Raw genomic sequence first — 24,650 nt, 5'->3', positions numbered from 1 at the left:
GTGTGCCCACTGCCTGAGGCGAGAAAGAGCCAGCTCATTCCTGGGGACGGAGGGGACTCTGAGCAGCTGGAGTGGGTGAGCAGTAGGGTGGCCACAGGAGTAAAGCAGCCTTCTTCAGGACGTTACTTTTCATTCTCAAAGCTGCGGCAGCCTGAAGAGTTTTCAACATGGCAATGACATGACACATGCTATGAGCTGGTTCACTAACAAGGCCTTGGGCTACTACCTGATGAGGGCCTTGTTGTTTTATTTTTTATTTTTAAAGTTTGTTTATTTACTGAGAGAGAGAGAGCGTGCGCACACGCAAGCGAGCTAGGGAGGGGCAGAGAGAGGGAGAGAGGATCCCAACAGGCTCCATATTGCCAGCCTGGAGACTGATGAGGGGCTCAAACCCATGAACCACGAGATCATGACCTAAGCTGAAATCTAGAGTCGGACACTTAACCAACTAAGCCACCCAGGTGCCCCATGGTTGTTTTGTTTTAAATAGACTAGCCCATCCTTACCTTCCGTTACTGTAGAAACAGTCAGGCTTTACGACAGCTTCAAATCCATCTGGGTTCATTGAAGGCATCAAGTGTATCCGGGTACTGTTGATTAAATTTGTGATTTCAACATCTTTTCCATCATTGGTTACGAGATGTTCAATTAAATGGAGCAGCAGCTCCCGCCCAACAGTCTGTGTTATAGAGAAAATGGGACATTACTAGGTCAGAAAGAAAAACAGACTCCAAAGCGCAAATTCCCCATCAAGGGCTTCTACTAGATAAGTTTGGTATTTGAAACCCAAACCAGTTGTGAGATCACTGTTTCTCAAACATACGGATACTCTGGCAAGTGGCAATCAGTCACTGGTGTGCCAAAAATTATTTGTTAGCAAAAATTAAAAAAAAAAAAAAGTTAATTTTTTTTAAAAAAAGTACCCATCTATAAATAATTTGCTTTTTAAAAAATGAATTAGGTAGAATAAGTAATTCTTATTATGTTTCCAATTTGTTTGCCTTCCAGAATACCTTCTGGAGTGGGGGAGCAGAGGTGGCTCAGAGAGGGCAAGAGACCATGTGTCTCCGTGAGAATGCCCACTGTGGCCGAAGGCCGCCATGCGTGTCTCGGTGGATGACAGACTGAGAACCACTGCATTAGATGTATGCAGATTTTAATAGGGGAAAATCCCAAGTTTGGAATCAGCACAATTTACATAGGTTTCGATTTTAATATTCCCCTATTGCACCTTTGTGCAATTTTTGCCATATCTGTGTACGTCTGATTGCCACGTTCTCACATTTCTGAAACTTCAGTCGTCTGCACATCATCCTCACAATGTTTTGCCCTATCTGCACATTATCTACACTACTGCTTAGTTTATATTTTCTTTAAACTGGCTCACTCTTCACTTACATGAAAAATGAAAACCTTTGTGTCATTATCATGTTGCTAGATGTTTTTTTTTAATATGAAATTTATTGTCAAATTGGTTTCCATACAACACCCAGTGCTCATCCCAACAGGTGCCCTTCTCAATACCCATCACCCACTTTCCCCTCCCTCCCACTCCCCATCAACCCTCAGTTTGTTCTCAGTACTTAAGAGTCTTTTATGGTTTGCCTCCTTCCCTTTTTCCCCCCTTCCCCTCCCCCATGGTCTTCTGTTAAGTTTCTCAGGATCCACATAAGAGTGAAAACATATGGTAACTGTCTTTCTCTGTAGGACTTATTTCACTTAGCATCACACTCTCCAGTTCCATCCACGTTGCTACAAAAGGCCATATTTCATTCTTTCTCATCGCTAAGTAGTATTCCATTGTGTATATAAACCACAATTTCTTTATCCATTCAGCAGTTGATGGACATTTAGGGTCTTTCCACAATTTGGCTATTGTTGAGAGTGCTGCTATAAACATTGGGGTACAAGTGCCCCTATGCATCAACACTCCTGTATCCCTTGGGTAAATTCCTAGCAGTGCTATTGCAGGGTCATAGGGTAGATCGATTTTTAATTGTTTGAGGAACCTCCACATTGTTTTCCAGAGTGGCTGCACCAGTTTGCATTCCCACCAACAGTGCAAGAGGGTTCCTGTTTCTCCACAGCCTCTCCAGCATCTAGTCTCCTGATTTGTCCATTTTAGCCACTCTGACTGGTGTGAGGTGGTATCTCAGTGTGGTTTTGATTTGTATTTCCCTGAGGAGGAGTGACATTGAGCATCTTTTCATGTGCCTGTTGGCCATCTGGATGTCTTCTTTAGAGAAGTATCTATTCATGTTTTCTGCCCATTTCTTCACTGGATTATTTGTTTTTCGGGTGTGGAGTTAGGTGAGTTCTTTATAGATTTTGCTAGATATGTTTCTAATGTACATTTTTTAAAAAGTAGGACTGGGGCATCCAGGTGGCTTAGTCGGTTGAGCGGCCGACTCTTGATTTCAGCTCATGTCATGATCCTAGGGTCATGGGATAGAGCCCTGCATTGGGTTCTGAGTGTGAAGGCTGTTTAAGATTCTCCCTCTCTCGGGGCACCTGGGTGGCGCAGTCGGTTAAGCGTCTGACTTCAGCCAGGTCACGATCTCACGGTCCGTGAGTTCGAGCCCCGTGTCGGGCTCTGGGCTGACAGCTCAGAGCCTGGAGCCTGTTTCCGATTCTGTGTCTCCCTCTCTCTCTGCCCCTCCCCCGTTCATGCTCGGTCTCTGTCCCAAAAATAAATAAATGTTGAAAAAAAAAATTTTTTAAAGATTCTCCCTCTCTCCCCCTCGGCCCTTAACTGGCATGTGTGCACAAGCGCACTCTCATAAATAAATAAATAAGTAAATGCAGGACAGTGAAAATAAAAATGGTCATATCCACCTAAAATTATGTATCACCAGTGATCGGGAAACCAAAGACCTATTAGAGATCTTGCTTTATAATCCCCAGTGGTGAAAATTCACCAAAATAAAAAAAAAAAAAAGGAATTTACACTTCAACCTTATTATAGAAAGATTTGATGAGGCTACATCAATTTGTCTCTCTATTCCTGGGTTCAAAGAATCTACTTCTGAGTAAGGAATGTTTGCCTCTTACCTAAGATCAGATTGCTGTTGAGGGGTTAGTCAATGGGGAAGCGGGGCAGCAGGTGATTAAATAAGCACAGTGCTGTAGAGGCATTAATGCAGGCAGCGAGCGGGAAGAGTTTCCGATTACAACTCCGTTATCGATTCACCGTTGTGACAAAGGATGAGCAATCCTCGAATGGTAATTTCTCAACTTTGTTCCCCTCACTGGCAAGCAAAGAAATCATATTTTTATCCTAACGAACACAGAATTGAAATGGGGACTAAGAAAATTTGGGATATGTGAATTACATATTCATAGATAGCCATGAATTTCAGAGTGGAAATATATTCAATTCTGACTTCATTTTTTCCTACTTATTTCTATCTTCTTCTGCTACCTTGAATTTTGTTTTTACAGTCAAAATTCTCAACTTAAAAAAGTCCTTACGAACTAATAACCAAAACAGTCAAGTGAGCCATACACTAGGTTTCCAACTCTCTGTTTTGGAAGCTTGAGCACTTCTGGAAGCAACCTCTATGAGCTACTTCCCCAGCTACCCAAAGCCAGCGGAGGAGGGGCTGGTGACTCTTATTTGTGAAAAGTTGCTTTATATGTGGAAAGTGTGGTGATTTAAGGAACATTCAGCCAATGGGTTGGGGAAGAGGAGAAGGTTAAGGAGACGGAGGAGGAAGTGACCAGGAATCACTTGTAGCTCCTGAAATTTCTAAACATTGGTTGGGGCTGTTGGATGGTTCAGTTAGAGGGATGAATCAGGAAGAACCCAAGGCCCATCTGAGTCCCAAGTACAGGGGGAGCCATATCAGAATCCTCATGTGGTTCAAACTGTGACTTTCCCTCAACTATCTCAACTGTACATTCTCAAGTGTGACAAAACTCAAGACATGAGCTGGCAAAGACATCCATCCAACCTAAAGCAAATGAAAACAAAGAGAAAAGAAGCTATGATTAAGTTATAGAACTAGACTGAGCAACTGTGGGAGAACAGGTACAGAACAGAATGTAAAAGTTAAGGTTTATAATTAACAGAGGGTGGGGGCTAGGGAAGAGGAGACGAGAGAGGAAGTTTTTATGGTAGTGGGTCGTAAGATACTATCAAAAGCTAAAAATTATATAATTTCAAGTTTTAATTTAAATGCTGTTATTTAACAAATATGGTAAAATTGGCTTCTGGAGTAGAATTCAGTGATTTATCACTTACCGACAACACCCAGTGCTTATCACAACATGTGCCCTCCTTAATGCCCATCACCCAGCTAGCATATCCCCTGCCCACCTCCCCTCTGGTAACCATCAGTTTGTTCTCTATAATTTCTTATTTTGAGAAAATATTTATCAAGTTCACCAATTATTTTAGTTTCACTTCAGTTTTATTCTGTTCAAGTAGAATGAAATCTCCTACTTCTTAAAGGGTAACATAGAAAATGACACATTTTATTTTATATCCTTTAAGCCTTCTCATTCTCTTACTACAGAAATCCATAGATCTCTAGAGTAATGTCTGACACATTAATGATTACTTCTGCATGATTTTTATTCCTTTTATTTTTCTAGTGTCACTTTTTAAAGAAAACCTATATTATTTTTTTACAAAAATAATAAAATCATGATTCTTTCAAGTAAATAAATGTAAAGCCAAAGTATCTTCTGTTTGTCTCCACATTCCAAAACAAATCGCAAGTCCTTAACTGCAGAGGATAAATAAAAATCTTGGAGATACAGTAAAGGACCAAGTAAGAGTTAGTTAATTTAAAAATTGCTGAGGACCGCACCTGGGTGGCTCAGTCAGTTGAGCGTCCAACTTTGGCTCAGGTCATGATCTCACAGTTAGTGGGTTTGAGCCTCGTGTCGGGCTCTGTGCTGACACCTCAGAGCCTGGACTGTGCTCTGAATTCTGTGACTCCCTTTCTCTCTGCCCCTCCCCTGCTCATGTTCTGTCTCTCAAAAATAAACAAACATTAAAAAAAAAAGAGACGTGTTTAAAAAATAAATAAAAATTTTAAAATGTTGAGGTAAAACACAAAATTTCAGGGAGTTAAAGTTCTCTTTTTCTGTTGGGCTATATTTTGTTGCCTTTGTAACAGCAGATATATGGCAAATATTATTCAAATTAATTCTTCCCAATTTTAATGTAAATGTTTCAAGCACTCATTCGTGTTTTATGCATAAACCTCCCTTCTTTAAATTTTTTTTTAACGTTTATTTGAGACAGAGAGAGAGCATGAACGGGGGAGGGTCAGAGACAGAGGGAGACACAGAATCTGAAACAGGCTCCAGGCTCTGAGCTGTCAGCACAGAGCCTGACGCGGAGCTCGAACTCACTGACTGCGAGATCATGACCTGAGCCGAAGTCGGACGCTTAACCGACTGAGCCACCCAGGCGCCCCAAACCTCCCTTCTTTAAAATTAAGTCTTTGAATATGAAACCTTAGGAGTCCAAATTTTAAAAAAGAACATGGTCAAAACAATCTCTATTAACTTAATCAGCTTTTCAGTTAGTATGCTCACTTCCTTTCTGTGGGTGTAGACTTTGTACGAGAATCCCTCATTAAGAGACTGAAAGACTGGATGAACGCACCAGCTTCTGGAAACTCACTGATCTGCCAGTTAAAAGGGTAATAGCCCAGAAAGCAGAAAACAAATTCTCCATCAGTTTCAGCTTACAGTCAAGGTGGAATTTGCTAGATAGATAAAAATGAGTGTCCTAGCTCTTTAAAGAATGTTTCTTAACAGTAGAGAAAATTTTTGGAAGAGTCTGCAATATAAGTAACATGTTAGAGAGAGAGAGAGAGAGGGAGAGAGAGAGGGAGAGAGAGAGGGAGAGAGAGAGAAAACCAGCTATCCCAATCCTAATGGTAGAATCTACTTTTAAAATGCTACACTGTAATGCAGCCTCTTGGTGAAAAAATAAGCCTGTCGGCCCTGGGACTCCCCATATGGTGGTGTGTTACCGATTTAATTCATTTGTCTGATTGCCTCATTAGGTCCTTCTTCACACATCAGCATTAAGTACTACATTATCTAGCACACTTTCCTTGGCCTTCCAAAGTCTAGGTCCCATGATCTGCTCATGTGGTTCCAGAACTCTGCACGTTTGTGCTATCCTAACACTGCCCACAAACATTTATAGTGGCCCGACTGACCACCCTCCCCCCACTCCATCACCTAAGACTTGAAGGCAGGGAACCTAACAGGCTTTCTTTGTAGCTCTGGTATCTTGCCCAGCTCTGGGTATATCATGTACTCAATGAATGATTGCTGATTACTGTTGAAAAATTCATTACAAGGTCAAGACTATGTTAAGGAGGATATTTTTGAAAGCATGGTGACTTAAGCTGCCTAATGAGGGCAGATGTACAAATGATCAAGTTATTTCCTTTGAACAATTTTTTTTAAGTTTGAGAGAGAGAGAGCAGGGGAGGAGCAAAGGGGGAGGGAGGGAAGAGAGAGGGAGGGAAGAGAGAGGGAGGGAGGGGGAGGAAGAGGGAAGGGGGGAGAGGGAGAGAGAGGGAGACAGAGGGAGACAGAGGGAGAGACAGAAAATCTCAAGCAGCCTCCACACTGTCAGCATGAAGCCCAATGCAAGGCTCAAACCCTGAGATCATGACCTGAGCCGAGATCAAGAGTTGGTTGCTTAACCGACTCAGCTACCCAGGTGCCCCTGAACAATTGTCAATACTGAATGACTTTTACAGAGGGGAGGGCTTAACAATTCTGATCATGCCAAGGACTCTGGATAACTGGTCACCCTAGTCCAGCCTCACCAAAAGTAGAGATGAAGAGAAAAAAGACAATTACAGGACAAATTTAATACACGCTTAAAAGGAATTAGACACTTCACCTGCAATAAAGATTAATTTTGTCTAACCCCAAAAAGAAAAAATTAATGATCCAAAACCACGCTGCATTAACTGAGAACATCTTGCTAGCATTTGGGATAATGGTGGAAAAAAGAGCTTGGCCAATGGCATCTGGAAGGACAAGCTTTAATTTTTTTGTTTGTTTTAGTACATTTGGAACCTGTACCGCGTTGGCTACACTTTCCAGATTTTCCAGCACATGCAAAATTCAGATATTATGTCTTAGTGTTCATATAAACCATGAAAATACCTTCTAAATACAAACATCTAGGGATACAAACTACATCCCATAAACTGTCTTTTTTATTTTTTTATTGTTTTGTTTTTTTTTTTTTTTTTTTACATTTACTTATTTTTGAGAGAGCGCGCAGGCGTGTGCGAGCGAGAGAGCGTGAGCAAGCACAAGCAGGGTGGGGAGCCACAGAATCCGAAGCAGGCTCCAGGCTCTGAGCTGGTGGGGCTAAACTCACAAACTGAGATCATGACCTGAGCCGACGTTGGACGTTTGACTGACTGAGAGCCACCCAGGGGCCTCTCATAAACTGTCTCCTATGCCTAGAAGGTGTGTGAAAATCATTTATCCATTATTCTTTATTTTTAGGTTGAAAAATATGGTCATTGTTATCCAGGGAGTGTTTTTGCTTTCAATTTATATATCTAGAATACAATAAGCTATAAGTTAATGCCACACAAACGCGAAATTCTAAGTGTGATGTGGCTATTTCAAAAGTCTATACCCTAATAACTCATCACAGTAAACAATAATTCACTGATGTTTAAGAAGCAGGAGGGGCACCTGGGTGGCGAGTCGGTTAAGAGTCCGACTTCAGCCAGGTCACGATCTCGCGGTCCGTGAGTTCGAGCCCCGCGTCAGGCTCTGGGCTGTTGGCTTGGAGCCTGGAGCCTGTTTCCGATTCTGTGTCTCCCTCTCTCTCTGCCCCTCCCCCGTTCATGCTCTGTCTCTCTCTGTCCCAAAAATAAATAAAAGCGTTGAAAAAAAAAAAAAAAAAAAAAAAAGAAGTAGGAGCTTAGAGGGGGTAAAAAAAAAAAGAATCCAAATTGGCGATTCAGTTAAGCATAACAAGAACATAATGAATACCAACCCCCCATACTACTTAAGACCATGGGCCCTGAGGTCAAGGAACCTTGTGAGCCCAGCCCATGACCTGTACTTTGCCTATTTACTGGATTAGCTTAAAACCACTGGCACTCAACTTTCTCAATACATAGTCATGTCAAACTTCAATACTTCCATTAGAAAAGAATCAGAGATGTCTTAACAATGTAGAGATTACCCAAGATTTTTTTTTTCTATGAAGTTTAAAAACCATGGGCTAGCAGACAGGTGCAAAACAGTGTGAGGAGGCCTTGAGGAAGGAACACGGAGAGCGACTTTCTTAGGCTTCCCTTCTGTGCCCACCTGTAGGCTGAAGGTATGAGACGGTCCCAGTTTCAGGGCATGGTCCCAGTTTTCAGTAGAACTCTGACTGTAGATGATTGGTTATAGTTCACTACAAAGCCAGTTAACAGCAGAGAGAGGGGCGGGGCAGGGGGGACGGAGACCCCATTCTCAAATGTCAATATTTGTGGAGGAAGGGAACGGTAGGGAGCCCACTCAGTGTGTTCCGGCATCATCCCTTCCAGTGGGAAACACTAGACCTCAGATGTGTCTGCATGGCCGATTCGGAGCCTGCATAAATCAAAACTAGAATCGGGGCTTCTATAATGCAACAGGTCAGCGTGCGTGCAAACGGAGGGCCCGGATGAACTAGAAGACACCTGCTAGTCTTATTAAAATGAGAGAGGTAGAAACCAGAAACACTTCTCCCGTGTTGTGCTGAAAAGAGCACGAACATCAGGTGACAAAGGTTCGTCACAGGCAAGTGTGACAAAGGCTGATCAAAGGGCTCTCTGTTAGCTACCCCGTGTGATTCCACAGCAATCAAGGAGGGGAAAGCAGGGAGTAGAAAAAAGAAAGGGACAGAGAGAGGACCTGGACTTATTCCAGGGTTACTCTAAGAGCTCACCACCTTCTACATGATGAACGAGGCCCAATCTTCTCATTGAATGGCACTGCAACAACCAGGTAACCATCCAAACAAAATTAATTTGTGACAGATCACAGATCTATACATAAAAATGAAAACAATAAAAATGGAACACGTAGAAGGCAGCAGAGAGAGTGAAGGAGGCAGATCCATAGCTGGGTAAGGCTCGGTGCTCAGGCTCGGATTTGGACAGCCTATGACCGGCACAAACCTGGTTCCCTCCTGGGTAACCGGGACTAAGCAATATGCCTGCTGCAGAAACGCTCAAAGCACTTAGTGTGGCCCATGCTCGTTAATGTTAGCTATTATTATTATTTGCTCGTAAAGCACTGTGCAGAAGGAAACTTGCCAGTCTGATCAACATGGCACAGTGAGCCAGTATCATCGGAAGGATGTGAGCCAACAGCAGGGTGACTGAAGACAAGAAAACTATTATACAAGTATAGGTTTAACATCACTTCTTTTATAATAATATTTGACTGCAAATGGGCCATTTTAAGTTATTTTGCTACCAAAGTCTGCTTTTTTGCAAACCCTCAGCACCAAATTAGCCCATTTTCACAATTCCTAAAACGTATATTAGCCAAAAAGTTTCACCTAAATACAGCAAACCTTTAAATTTAGCTTCCAGTTGAAAGGAAACAGAGGGACTAGAGGCACAAGTTGGGTGATAACAAGAAAGGAAGCAAACAATCCAGAATGTGGAATATTCTGCAGGACAGATAATTGGTGGGGTCTCTTTATTAAGTCTAGAAATGAAAAGATCCTTTAAATGCTAGAATAAAAGAGATTCAAGGGATATACCGACCAAAGGTGATGCTTGAGCCTGGACAGGATACTGCTTAGGACAATCTGGGGGACATTTTGAGAAACTAGAAAGTGGGGTATATGCTAAAGACAGGACAAACTCTTTTTTTTTTATAAATTTTTTTTTTCCCAACGTTTATTTATTTTTGGGACAGAGAGAGACAGAGCATGAACGGGGGAGGGGCAGAGAGAGAGGGAGACACAGAATTGGAAACAGGCTCCAGGCTCTGGGCCATCAGCCCAGAGCCCGACGCGGGGCTCGAACCCACAGACTGCGAGATCGTGACCTGGCTGAAGTCGGACGCCTAACCGACTGCGCCACCCAGGCGCCCCGACAAACTCTTATTGACCTGAAAGCGAGCTTGTATTAACGTAAAAATGTTACAAATAGCAAATTAGCATAGCTCATTTAATAAAAATGCACACGTGCACACATAAACATCTAGAAGGATATAATAGTAAAGAATTAACGGTACTAATTTTTGGATGATCAAATAGAGTGTTTTGTTTGTTTACCTATATTCTAAGATGTACATAATTGATTTTATAATAACAACGGATCATTTTTAATTTTTAAAAGACCGGACTTTTTTTTTTTAATGTTTATTTTTGAGAGAGAGACAAAGCACGAGCAGGGGAGGGGCAGAGAGAGAGGGAGACACAGAACCCGAGGCAGGCTCCAGGCTCTGAGCTGTCAGCACAGAGCCTAACGCAGGGCTTAAACCCACGAACCATGAGATCATGACCTGAGCCGAAGTTGGTCACTCAACCGACTGAGCCACCCAGGCACCCCTAAAAAGACCGGATTTTAAGACAAGGCATAAGGAAGTAAAGTAAAAATTCATGGGGGGAAAACAGCAGGTATGCTCGGCAGGACTGGGTCTCCCGGATGCTGCTGATGCTGACTACCATCAAGCCAACGTGTAAGTGTAGGAAAACACCCACACCTCTGTGGGGTTGGGTCCAGGAAAGAAAAGAAACATTTTATTTATTTTTTAAATATTTATTTTTTTTGAGAGAGTGTGTGCTCAAGCGGCGGAGGGACAGAGACAGAAAGAGAGAGAGGGAGGAAGAGAGAATTCCAAGCAGACTCTCCCACTGCCAGAGTCCCGACTCGGGACTCCATCCCATGAATCTCGAGATCATGACCTGAGCCGAAATCAAGAGTCAGATGCTTAACTGACTGACCTGGGCACCCAGGCGACCCAGGAAGAAACATTTTAAAAATAGTGTGGTCAATTGTGCCCACCATGCCACTGAGTGCATGTATATCCCCTGTCGGTTTCTCCACATGAGGCCCACAGACTCTTATAGAAGATCCATACACCCTGAGGTCAGCACTCAAAATTTGTGGCAGAATAGCGAGGAATCCATCTAATGATGAGAACCATTGCCTTCAAATGTTAGCCATGTAGCTTTTTATTTTTTATTTTTGTTATTTAAAAAAACATTTAAAAAAATGTTTTATTCATTCTTGAGAGAGAGAGAGACAGAGCATGAGTGGGGGAGGGGCAGAGAGAGAGAGACAGAGAGACATAGAATCTGAAGCAGGCTCCAGGCTCTGAGCTGTCAGCACAGAGCCCAACACGGGGCTCGAACTCACCAACCACAAGATCATGACCTGAGCCAAAGTAGGATGCTTAACTGACTGAGCCACCCAGGCACCCCAGCCATGTTGCTTTTTAACAGTGGGTCCTGGAAAATGCTCTTTCAATTCCAAAAGATCTGAGAAAGGAAGAAGGCTGAGTAAGGTGGTTGGACCCTCTACTCACACAGACTCCTCAGCTCCTGTGTGAAGCCATCCCTGTCCCCAGCTCCTGATGCACCAGGAGGGGACAAGGCACAAGATCTCACCTTCAGGACAAGTTCCTCAGTGGCCCACACTGCCCTGACACTGCTACCAGCTGGGACATGTGGGGGCTAACAGGGCCTCAGGTCCCTGCCCCCAAACACACTGGGCCCTTTCCCCTTCTTGGTCTCAGTCCTTAGCATTCTTCAAAGAATCAGAGTGAGTGAGTCAGAGAGCCCCGATTTGATGGGATATATTAGCAAATGCCAGAAATTTGGGAAAGTGCACGTTAGGAATAAGCAAATTCGGAGGCAAGTGAGGGAAAGGACTCTGGCTTCTCTTTGAAAGCTTCAGCTCAGAGGACTATTTCTGAGCAGCACGCTGCAACCTCTGAAGTCCCAAGAATTCAATAAAGAAACTACTGAACCTCATGAATGCTGTATGTCTCTTACTAAAAACAGATTCCATGGGATCTTGATCAGTAGACCAGATGACAAGAGGGAAGTCTGGGCTGGGGTCTGCAGTGAACAGTTGTTTTATTACAGTATCGGTCAGATTCCCGGCGACATCGAGTCTTTGACAGGCACAGCCCGATCACTCAGAAGAGTCATGAGGGGACCGACCTTCCATCTACTCACAAATCAGGTCCAAAGGCCAACCCCTTCCTTAGAGGCAAGTATTTGTTTGCATCTGGGCTCCAGCTGCAAAGTACCTTTTTCCAGCAGGACAGGTCAGGCAGCATGCCCGGAAGGCAGGCTCTGTGTGTCAGGAGAGGTGGGTCCTGCTCCCAAGGAGCTTGGGGTCGGGGTGGGGTGGGGCGGGGGGGGGGGTGGGTGTTAAGCCAGGACAAGGAGCCCAGCATCTGATTAGAGCCTGCCACCCACACTACTGCAAATTCCCAAGCGTTTTAACAAGTCACTAGGCTGTACTTACTGCACTATGCATTTACTTCAACGTTCCTTAAAGTTAAATTATGTTTTATAGGGTGTTACCCATATTCCTATGTAAATTTTCTTGACTGTGATGACTGGGAACTATCTTTCCCCTCCACTTGACTGGCCGAGCGTGTGGGAGCCTGGTGAACAGAAAATACTGCAGTTGCCATGTTCTTAAAATAGTCTGAGGAAGGGAGGGAAGAAATGGAGATGAGCACCCTCAAATGCCTGGCAGGAATGACTGGCAAGTAGGGGTAATTGCAAAACAAAATAAATGACATGACATCAAACAAAACCAAAAGTAGAGTTTATCCCTGATAAGTTGGAGAAGAAGCAATGCATGATTATAAAATTTAAGAGCATTTGTTGAATGAGAGAACCCTAAGCTTGATGGTCTAAACTTCAGGATTGAAAACACTGAGTAGAAGATTAAGAGAAGGTGACAAAAGCTTCCAGAAAAATAGATATTAGGAATTTAGATTAGCTATTTGGGGTCTTCTGATTGTTTTGAATTCAAATAGAATACAGCTCCTTAGCTCATCACCTTGCTGCCCGTCAGGAGGTGGGAGAAGTCACCCCACGAAGGAGAAGGGACCCAGCTGGCAGTGCAGAACTTGGACTCTGTTATTCTTCCAGTCCCAGCACAGAGCTGACTCCAGGTACCCTCCCAGGGCACTGGTGGTGGTGGCTGTCGGACCCTGGTTCCTTATGTTCTCTCAGAAGGCCTTGTGGGAAGACCTTTCCAGACTCGTTGGTGTAATTGATGTTGCTTCCTTAGCATTTACATGGAACTCAAGAGACCCGGGGGGAAGCTCCTCCGGCAACTTTCCAGATATTTGAGCCACATACGTACCTCATCTCCATGCATGTTGGCCACGTATTTGAACTCTGGAATCCCAATTCTATGCTCCTTTGGGAAGCGCCCCACAACAAGAACCCACAGGTTTCTGCCTTTACAGGGAAGAGAAAGGTAGAAAAATAAGTTGTGTTTGAAAATGACAAATGAACTCTGGGAGAATGAGAAGACAGCAAACTGCGGCTTCTCCCACCTGACTCACATCTCGTGATGCCCAGAGCACACAGGACTGACACCTCCGTGCTTAAAATGCTTAGTTCCCTACCAGCCCAGATCCCTTCAATTTAGCACAGATATTTAACTTCTTGTTTTAGAACGCGATTTTTTAAAAATCGAAAACTGATTAGGTTACATAGGTCGTATTTTTCCAAAACGTTTACACACTCTGCTCTGAGTCCCTAGTGCTTTTTAGAAAGGATCTTGCTAATTTTCATAATTTTACAAACTTAAATTACAGTCAATGGTTGACTGGGAGGGTGCCTTAATTCTCAGTACAAGTGAAAAAAGCAACAAGCAATAAAACGTGGAACTCAGGAGACTGTACGTATGTATGTACGTATGTATTTATTTACTTATTTTGGGGATATTGTTTTTAAAGTAAGAAATCTTGAATCTTGTATTCAAACCCTGATGTAACACAGCTCCTTGGCAAGGAGTGCCCTTTATGTGCTTGAGTCTTGCCAAGTAAACTGGGAACAACAATGTATCCTAATGATGCCTCAAGGAAAACTTCTAAGTCCTAACCCTGCCTGAGGAGCTGGATTCCGGCAAGGAAGGGCAGAGATTAAAGATCAATGAGGATCTGCTCTGTGCAGACATCACGGCTGGGACCCCGGTACGCAGTATCTCAGTAATCCCTTATCGTGACCCACTGAGACGGATCGTGAACCAAACTTTACAAGTGAGAAAACTGATCTTCCAAACATTAAAGTAAGCTGCTTCTGATCACACAGCCAGTGAGAAGCTGTGATTTGAGCCCCAGAGCCAAGACCTGACCTATTGGACTTCAATTCCAGTGAGCCTTCTAATAACGAAAACTGGCCGTCTCCCTGGAGGCTTGGTTTCCTAATCAGTAAAATGAAGAGGTCTCTTTCAGTCATCATGATAACTGATGATGAGATGAGATGACTAAAATCATCTCTTTTAGTCATCAGGCTCTTTTAAATACAAAGACTTTAAAATGAGAAATTGAGGAGTATATTCGAAAGCTATCACATAGACACAAAGTTCAAATGTCCGTGATATCTGAGCCTTCTGTAGAATTCACGAGCCCAGAGAAGGAATTTAACAGAAGCTCCTGGGCTAATGTGAAGGTTTCTGTGGAATTTCAGATCTAGTCCCTTAAATCAGGGGTCCCACAGGCTGAGGAACACTCCGTTGGCATGAGGAATCCAGGGAGAAACAGATACTCGGCCTGTCTTTTCCAGCATTCATAATTTATTATAACAATTTTGTAAGGAAATTTTTCATGCCAGAATGATGCTTTAAATTCAGTAACTGCAGGATTTCTCAGAAAACACCCACAAAATGCCACGTATCTGACTGATGCCACCTGTTTAGTGCAGAATCCTCATTCATTCATACATTCATTCATTTAGTAGTACTGTATCCAGCCATTTAGGCAGGTGAACAGACGGTACAGGTAAGTTATACTCTCGACACCCAGTGAATTTCTGATCTAAGTGGAGACTAGTGATGCGCAAACACATCATTACACTAGACTGTAATGCATATGGTCACAGAAGCGTAGGTAGGTACCGTTGTGCCTGTAGAATAAAAGGAATGGTTAATTTTCCCCAAGGAGGGGATCATGAAAAACTTTACAGATCTAGGGGTTTATAGATGACTTCAGAACAGGGTTTTGAAGAATGATTCCAAGTTTGCCATGTGGCAAGTATAAGCCATCACGTGATTTCTCATCAGAACCATTTCATTAACCTCAGAAGCTTCTATTCCCCGGTATGAATTCTTAGGGCATCTGGAGTTTCACTTCTACAAAGTTACTATTTTCATGTGAGTAAGGAAAAACTTTCTGAGTGAGCTAGTAACCCTGGTTCTTGAGGGTTCCTTCTGGAGAATTCTTTTCCCTGGCTATTAATGCCTTTAAAAGCCAGAATAATCAGATTTGTACAGAATATGACCTAGTCCCCTCCTAGGCAAGGGGGAAAATTCAATAATCTCAACCTAATATTTACCAATTGTGATAACACTATCACAACCGATTTGCAACAGCTGGCTTGTTACGTAAGGCTAGGGAAAGACAACAAAACCAGACTTGACGTGGATAGCCAATACTAATTGGCTTAAGGAAGGACGGAAATCAAACCAATAAAGACCTAAGTGAACAAATACTTTGTGGGTAACTCAATCTCCATTTTAGCATGAATGGCTCCTAAGTGAACTGCAAGATGAGAAATTTACCTCGAATAACCTCAGTGGCACCACGTTTGAGAATGAAAACCAACCAATGATCCCGGAAGATATTCATGCAATGCTTTTGGAATGACAAGCTTCTTGAAGGGTTTTAACCTCCTCTCCACAAGCACTGGCCACCTCTGGCTTAGACCAGAGTAAATGGACAGAGAACAAACTTTACTTTTCACAGTATGACTGCCAAGACAAGGGTAATTTATTTTTTATTTTTTTATTTTTTAAATTTTTTTTTTTTTCAACGTTTATTTATTTTTTTTGGGACAGAGAGAGACAGAGCATGAGCGGGGGAGGGACAGAGAGAGAGGGAGACACAGAATCGGAAACAGGTTCCAGGCTCTGAGCCATCAGCCCAGAGCCCGACGCGGGGCTCGAACTCACGGACCGCGAGATCGTGACCTGGCTGAAGTCGGACGCTTAACCGACTGCGCCACCCAGGCGCCCCGAGACAAGGGTAATTTAAACAAGGTTTTTTTTTTTTTTCTTATCGAGGTTGGAAAGGCTACCCTATTCCCCCAAATTCTTTCTAATGCTAGATGTGAAGAGTTCTGAAATGCTTGGTGCCTTTCTCCTCACTACAGAGTAAGCGAAACTTGGATTTCAAATATTTCATGATGTATATTATATTCAGGAACTGGGAGCTTGACACAAATCCCAGGGGTGTGACATACGTGTCTCACTGGGTTTGCTTGGAAGATCAGGAAAAGTTTTACAATTTAGAAGGATTCACAAAGATCCAAAGACAAGAAAACAGATAATAAATGCCAAGAAGTACTTCAGGTGTTCAGGGGAAAGCAGATGGAGAAGTTTGGAAAGCTAAGTATTGCTTCAACAGGTAGAGATGGGAGGAGTGTCATACCCACATCAGAATCACGTGGATCCTTGTAAAAATGCCAACCCCTGAGCCCCATCTGCTAAGTCAAACTCTAGGGGGTAAAGCCCCAAATCTGCATTTAACAGGCTCCCTTGGTGATTCTGAGGCCCGTTAAAATGTGAAAGCTTGTTGAGACTGAGATAGTGAATGTCCAGATAGATCTGGAAGCCACCTGATCTTTAGGTAAAACCATTTCATTTTACATATAATCATGAACATGCTTCTATGTTAACAAATATACTCCTTTTTAAATGGCTGCTTAATATCTTACCATATGAATACATTACCATTTATTCAACCAATACTCTTTTGTTAGATGTTCAAAATTAAGTTTTTAAAAAAAATTTAATGTTTATTTATTTTTGAGAGAGAGAGAGAGAGAGAGAGACAGAGCACAAGCAGGGGAGGGGCAGAGAGTGAGGGAGACACAGAATCCAAAGCAGGCTCCAGGCTCTGAGCTGTCAGCACAGAGCCTGATGTGGGGCTTGAACCCACAAACTGCGAGATCATGACCTGAGCTGAAGTCGGACGCTTAACTGACTGAGCCACTTCAGTAAGTATTTTTATGTAAATCCACTAAAATTACATACAGAATTTATAACAAAACTATTTTATCACGTGAAAGAAATAAGAATACAAAATTATATAAACTACAACCATGTAAAACAGATTTTCATTTAAAAAGTACCATGGAGGGGCACCTGGATGGCTCAGTCGGTGGAGTGTCTGACTCTAGATTTCAGCTCAGGTCAGGATCCCAGGGTTGTGGGATTGAGCCCCAGGTCAGGCTCCAAGCTATGCATGGAGCCTACTTGGGATTCCCTTTCTCACTCCCTCTGCCCCTCCCCCCACCTTGCTCATGTGGTACACTCTCCAAAAAAAAAAAAAAAAAAAAAAAAAAAAAAAAAAAAAAGGCTTAAATTAACATATGAGTCTACAAGAGTTGACAATGGCACACCATGAGTGATAAGGGTTTGAGTGATAGGGTGATGAAATCAAATAATTTTTTTCTCCTATGCATCAGACCCCCTAAGCACTTTGTTACCTGAGCTTCACAACACTTTCATGTGGTGGGTGGTACCTACAACTTACTGTTAAGGAAACTGATTCAAGTGGCAGGGTTCTAACCCAGGTCTGATTCCAAGATCTGTATTCTTCTGAGGACTCCAGGCTGCCTTAATCTCCCTGAAAGTTCTAGATAGGCCAGAGCCAACCTCCCCCGTGGGAAACATTCCCAGGCAATTCTTTCAATGTTGTGTTGCTATGGTTTACACCTGGGGCAAGACCCAGGCTGCCACCTGGGATGACCAACTGAGCCAAGATAAGACACCCGATTTGAAGGCTATCCTGTCTGACTCTGCTCAGAGCTTCTCAGTGGAACGTGCCCAGAGAGAAGCAGACTCTGCCTGGGTGGCCTGGCCACTGGAGCAGAGTGGCTGTAATGATGAGCCACATTCCGGTTTTTCATGAGGCTTGTTTGTATGTACTGTATGATCCACGTAGCACTGGTATCCAGAGGGATGAATCAGCTGCTGGTTTCCCAGACTCTGCATTGCTCTGTGTATCCCTACAATTACCCTCTGAACCCAAGTCAGAGCTTGAGGGAGCTTGCCTGATAGAGTGTCTGCATATAGAAGTGGGAATAACAGCTCAGTGGGCAAGGCTGTTGTAAGGCTGATGAATTCCTTCCTCCTTCCCTAAGTATGAGTCAAAGATCTGACACCAAACCTTCCACTTCACTTGTGCACCTTCCCACTACCCGCACACACACACAGCTTGACACACAGCTACGAAGCCCTGCATTCGATAATGGACAAGGTGAAAACAGCATGTTACTTAAATCAAGTTGAACATTTGGCCTCCAAAGTTCACATGTCCTCTGACTTCGAAGTAGAGGAAAAGAGGTTCCTGCTAAGTGACTCATTACGAAAACAAAACACATACAAACCAGAGCAAATAAAACAGGGACAAAAAGCATGGGCAAAAATTTCCAGACTGGCTATGCTTGCATAGTATTCATAGCTCAAAGCATTTTGTGCATGTTCACTTAACACCCCCGACAACTGTAAGTGGTATCTACGAGTAGGATTAGCCTTTTACCCAGGTGGACACAACCTTAGGTAACCTCAGAAGGCCATCATTCTCCAAGTGTGGCCGTAGGACCAGCAGCATCAGCGTCACATGGGAACTAGTTAAATATGCACTTTCTTGGGCTCCACCCCAGATATACTGAATCAGAAGCTGAGAGTGAGGACCAGTAGTCTGTGTTTTAGTAAGAAGCCAGGGGATTCTCATGCATACTGAAATTTAAGAACTTCTGTGACGGGGTGCCAGGGTGGCTCAGTCCATTAAGCGTCCAACTGTTGATTTCGGCTCAGCTCATGACCTCATGGATCATGAGATTGAGTCCTGTGTTGGGCTCCTTGATGACAGCACGGGGCCTCATTGGGATTCTCCTTCCCTCTCTTTCTCAAAATAAATAAACTTAAAAAGAAAAAAAAAAAAGAACTGCTGTAACAAGAGATACAGCTGGGTAGTCCATCCACATGCTTTGTTCCCAGTCACTTTTCTACACTGCTCTAGCTACCGAAAAGATGAAAAATCAAAGGCAAAAAAAGAGAATATGGAGATTCCTCAAAAGAATGAAAATAGAACTACCCTGTTATCCAGCAATTGCACTACTAGGTATTTACCCAAAGAATACAAAAATACAGATTCGAAGGGGTACATACACCCTGATGTTTGTATCAGCAATAGCCGAACTATGAGACAGCCCAGATTTCCACCAAGTGAGGAACGGACAAAGAAGATGGGGTGTATTTGAGTATGTACATACACACATATACACAATAGAATATTACTCAGCTACCAAAAAGAATGAAATCTTACCATTTGCAATGACATAGATGGAGCTAGAATGTATTATGCTAAGTGAAATAAGCCAATGAGAGAAAGCCAAATACCATATGATTTCACTAACATGTGGAACTTAAGACACAAAACAGATGAACATATGGAAAGGGGAGGGGGGGAAGAGGAGAGAGGGATACAAACTGCAAGAGACTCAATGATAGAGAACAAACTGAGGGTTGATGGAAGGAGGTGTGGGGGGATGAGCACTGGGTGTTGTATGTAAATGATGAATCACTGAATTCTATTCCTGAAACCAATATTGCACAGTATGTTAACTAAAACAAACAACAAAAAAAGACAAAATGACAAAAAGAAAAATGAAAGAAATGCAAACTGGTGCCCCAAGCTTTCTATATGCACCATTTCTGGTGTTGAGATTTTTTTTCCTTCTCCCTCTGGAGAATTGGAAACAGAAGGCAGAGGTTGAGGGTACTATGAAGATGGTTTGAGAAGTTAAAGCTCCTGTTTGCTCCCTTTGGTATGCAAACCCCAAACTGGCTTGCAAACTGCTATTTAAGGATTATAGGCAAGCCTTAGAGACTTTGCCCCAAGGTGTGGAATCTGGGGTGGATATACCTCAGGGGACCTGGCTGTTAGGTGCTTTTCCTGAAATGTTTGGCTTCTAATCTACAAAGATAAGGCTTAAAAAGTAGGGAGGATGGAACAGCAACAGAAATAAACACATGGGCAAAACTCATTTGCTCTATACCTGGAACCCAAAATTCATGCACACGCCTTCCTTTATGGCAAATCAGCCAGCATTTACCGTGGCTTCTGTACTGAAGTGAGGGGTTCTGGCCAGCCACCATGAACACCCAGTCTGTTTCTGTACATGCAAAGCCAAGAACCCATACTTGAACAGATGCGATGACCCCCCAAGTCAGCCACTTGATCCCCACGAAGCTGATCTTGTTTATGAACAGAGGAACTTGTTGAGAAGGGGCTCAGGGGTTTGGAAAGGAATCGGGTGTCCCAGGGATCCTGCTGTTACTGTGGTAAGAGCAAGTGCTATGTTCTTCCTGGAAGCAACGATGGGGCAATTCCAAATTCCATTAAGGGCCATGGGTCCTGTGGCTCAGGTTAATAGGGGGATGAAGGGGACACAGGAGGCATCCCAGCACTCCTAGGCAGTTTTTGGACACCAACGTCTGCTGCACCAGAGTTTCCCACTGTACAGTGATCTTGGTGTGGGGTCCCAAGTGGGGCTACCTGTTGTGAGAGCCTGGGCCCAGAGGAGGCTGTGGGACTCAGAGGTCATTAGGGCTTCTGCACGGGTGTCACACCTGCATGCTTTGGATCTAGGCACCACATCCACTGAGCGCTTTTCCAACTGATACATGAGCAGATCCCAATGGCCACCTTCCCTGGACCCAGTATTCCTAGTATCTTGTACACGGATGTACTAGGCCTGGATCAGGAGGTTTTCATCAGTTGAGTGTGCCAATCCTGCTGTTGGATGCTGGGCCTGTGGATGCTGGCTATCACCTAGGACTCCCTCACTTTATCAGTCTTCACCGGTGTCTTGTCATCCTCCCCATCTCATCCCCCTGATGTGCTAATACTACCACACTGCCCTGGATAGCTTGATCATTCTCCAATCCTGTGTATCTTTTTTCATGCATTTTTCATTCTTTAAGATTGTAAATTGAATCATTTACTTGCATAATGTCTGTCTCAACTAGAATGCAACACACAAGTGCACTCCCTGTGTGTTTACTATTTTGTTTGGTTTGCCTGTTTTGTTCACTGCTCTATTCGTAGCGAACAGTGCCTGGTGCATAGCAGGTGTTCAATAAGTATCTTACTGCAGCATTTCACAAGATATTGGTGCCTCTCCAGGACTACTTTTTTTAGTAAATACTGGCACATCAGATCCAAATTCCTCCCCCAGGCTTTCAGGGTCTTCCGTCACCCACCCTGCACTCATATTTCTCACTACCTGCTCGCAGATGCTCCTCATGGGATCAGGCTCCTTTCCCTACCCTAGGCTCAGCCTCATCTTTACTTCTGTCAACTTTGACCTAAAATGCATCCCTGGATTTTCAGCCTTTACAAATCCTATGCATTCCACAAAAACCTAATTCTAAGAAGTTTCCCCAGATTACTTTGATCCACCCTGATTTCCCCTTTACAATATTTCTATAAAATGACACTACAAGGAGCACCTAGGAGGCTCAGTCCATTAAGTGTCTGTCCAACTCCTGATTTCAGCTCAGGTCATGATCTCACCGTTCATGGGTTTGAGCCCCACGTCAGGCTCTGCGCTGACAGCATGGAGCCTGCTTGGGATTCTCTATCTCTGCCCCTCCCCTCCTCATGCTCCCATTCTCTCTCAAAACAAACAAATAGACTTTAAAAAAATGACACTACATGCTTTGGCACTGAAAAATATTCTGCTCAATTATAGGTTAACAAAACAAAATTCTCCCTTTCAGTTAGTTTTCTAAGGGTTTCACATGGAAGAGTTTTGTTTTCTTAACAATGCTGTCAGCATTGAGCAGTTAGATCCTTCTTCTCCTCTATTGTGTCTACTACGGTAAATCATAGCAATCCACCAGTATTAAGGTCACTTTTTAGCAGAGGCTTCTGTATTACTGTTGGCCCAACATTCAGTGCCTTGTTGAACTCAGGTGTGGTCACATGACTTGTTCTGGCCAATGAAATGTGAGTAGAAAAGACACGTGTTATTTCTGGGAAAAAGCTGTTAGAGGCAAGGAATGGTTTGCTAGATCATTTCCCTCCATCACAAGACAGGCAATATTTTGATAGAGGCTGCTGTCAGCTTAGGTCCTGGAGGGAAGACAACAGGGAACCAAGTCCCAACTGATTGCTGAAAAACATGTGAGTGAGATACAAACCTTTATTTTGCTGTTATAACCCACTGACATTTGGGGTTTAAAAAATTTCTGTAGTAGAGTTTAGCCTCTCCTCTGATATACCCTCTGTGACCTACCCATCTGAAATGATATTTCCCTCTACTGAATGTTCATCATTCTTAGTGCTGAAAAACAGTGGTTTTGTTTTTTTTCCAGACAGGGGCTCCCAGAACCCTAAGATTTTGTGGTGCTGACCCAGAGGTGAAGAAAGTTTAAAAACTTTGTTTTTTTTTTAATTAAGTTTATTTTTGTCTATTTTGAGAGAGAGATCAAGTAAGGGAGGGGCAGAGAGAGAGGGAGAGAGAATCCTAAGCAGGGCTTGAACTCAGGAACCGTGAGATCATGACCTGAGTCAAAACCAAGAGTCGGACAATTAACCAACCGAGTCACCCAGGCATCCCTAAAAATATTGCTTTAACACTACTCACATGGCACAAAATACACACAAACCTCTGTTAATACTGTTCTTCTGTGTATTTTCTCAATCCAAATTATCTACTAAACATGTTCTACAGTTTTGTTTTTATAGCACAGAAGGTGTCCTACACATTCATGGTAGCTATTGATCGACAGTGCACAGCCAATAAATCACTATTAAAATGCACTGAAAACATTGTAATAAAAAATAATACCATAGTAAGACATCACTAGCAAAGCCTGTCTCTTGGAATTTTCCCCCTGGATCATCTCATTATAACTGCTATCTCAAATAGCATTTACAGGTGGACAGACGTGATTCCAGAGCTGAAATAATGCTTTGAATTCTAGAAGTGCCAAGCTGGACGTGAATCGAGAAAAATGGACAACAAAGGACCTAAATACTTGTCGTGTGGAAGGGAAGTGGGGCAGTGTTAAGCAAGGTGAACAGAGGAGGCCCTTTAAGGATGCACTAAAACACAGGCATAGGCAAAGTGGTAGCCGGGTAACCCGCTGGAACACAAGCCTACCTGACATCAGGAGCCAGGAACCGGCCAGCACAGGCTCTGCTCACCCACGGCTGGGAGACCAGGCAAGGGCAGCAGCCGGCACCACAGCCAGCAACTGCTGCCTTGATGGACTGAGTGCTTCCCGAGGCGACCAGACTCCTTTGCAAATCCTCATATGAACTTGACAAAAATCAGGTACAGCTTCACTGTGAAAGCTACGATCCTACACAAAGGCTTTTTAGCCTTTAGTTTTCCCATTTATTCATTCAGTAAATAGGTACCAAATGCAAGACTGAGTCTGGCATTTAGTTAGCTGAAACAACCGTACATCACTAACTGATTATATACTGGCCTGAAAAACACTGATTTTCTATTTTTTTCTCTTTTTTTTTTTTAAATATTCTGGGAGGTCATATTTTATTTTTTATTTTTAAAAGCAATCTCTACATCCAATGTGGTCCTTGGACTCAGGACCCAGAGATGAAGGGTAGCATGCTCTACTGACTGAGCCAACGAGGCACCCCTGATTTTCTATTTCTGACATCACCTTCATCATTTGAAAAAACAAAGTCTAGGGGCACCTGGGTGGCTCAGTCAGTTAAGTGTCCAACTTCGGCTCAGGTCATGATCTCATGGTTCGTGGGTTCGAGTCCCGTGTCGGGCTCTATGCTGATAGCTCAGAGACTGGAGATTGCTTCAGATTGCTCCATCTGCCCTCCCAGCCTGCACTCTGTTGCTCTCTCTCTCAAAAAAAATTAAAAAAGAAAAAGAAGAGACAAAGTCCAAATAAGCACAATGTCTCATAAACTTTCCATTATTTGGGGGGTTAAGCAAACGTGAATCAAATCCCATGGCTCCACTGCTTGTCCTGTAATAGTTTGCCATGGCATCAAGATAGAACCCAAGCCCTCAGCATGGCACACCAGACCTCATGGTCTGTCCACTTTCTGCCTTGAGCCCCCACCATAATCCCAGACACCAGGCTCTAGCCATTTTTTTTTTCTTTTTAATGTTTATTTTTGAGAGAGAGAGAGAGAGAGAGAGAGAGAGAGCGCGAAAGCGAGCACACTCGAGCAGGGGAGGGGCAGAGAGAGAGAGAGGGAGACACAGAATCTGAAGCAGGCGCCAGGCTCTGAGCTGTCAGCATAGAGCCCGACACGGGGCTCAAACTCACAAACTGTGAGATCATGACCTGAGCTGAAGTCGGACACTTAACCAACTGGGCCACCCAAGTGCCCCTCTAGCCATTCTTAATGGTGTGTAGTTCCAAACCATCTGCCTCAGCACCTTCAAT

General features: G+C 43.3%; 1 protein-coding gene across 8 annotated transcripts in view; it reads right to left on the bottom strand.

Annotated features, from left to right (window-relative positions):
* CPM (carboxypeptidase M) overlaps positions 1-24,650 on the bottom strand; it is an 81,342-nt gene that overhangs the window by 19,114 nt on the left and 37,578 nt on the right. For 3 of the 8 annotated variants that reach the window (XM_086712870.1, XM_086712872.1, XM_086712873.1), the window contains exons 3-4: positions 13,335-13,432; positions 507-679 (exon numbers count right to left, since the gene is read on the bottom strand). In XM_086712870.1, the coding sequence (XP_086568996.1) occupies positions 507-679; positions 13,335-13,432 (271 nt within the window). Of the gene's footprint in view, positions 1-506; positions 680-3,051; positions 3,331-13,334; positions 13,433-24,650 lie in introns of those variants that run through there. The other 5 variants (XM_086712869.1, XM_086712868.1, XM_086712876.1 and 2 more) reach the window with 3 other exon arrangements.

The sequence above is a fragment of the Puma concolor genome, chromosome B4 (genome assembly GCF_028749965.1).
Source record: "Puma concolor isolate L17-30 chromosome B4, mPumCon1.1.hap2, whole genome shotgun sequence".
In the NCBI taxonomy this organism is placed as follows: domain Eukaryota; kingdom Metazoa; phylum Chordata; class Mammalia; order Carnivora; family Felidae; genus Puma; species Puma concolor.
The sequence above is the reverse complement of the archived record's forward strand: the minus strand, read 5'-3'. Positions and strand labels throughout refer to the sequence as shown.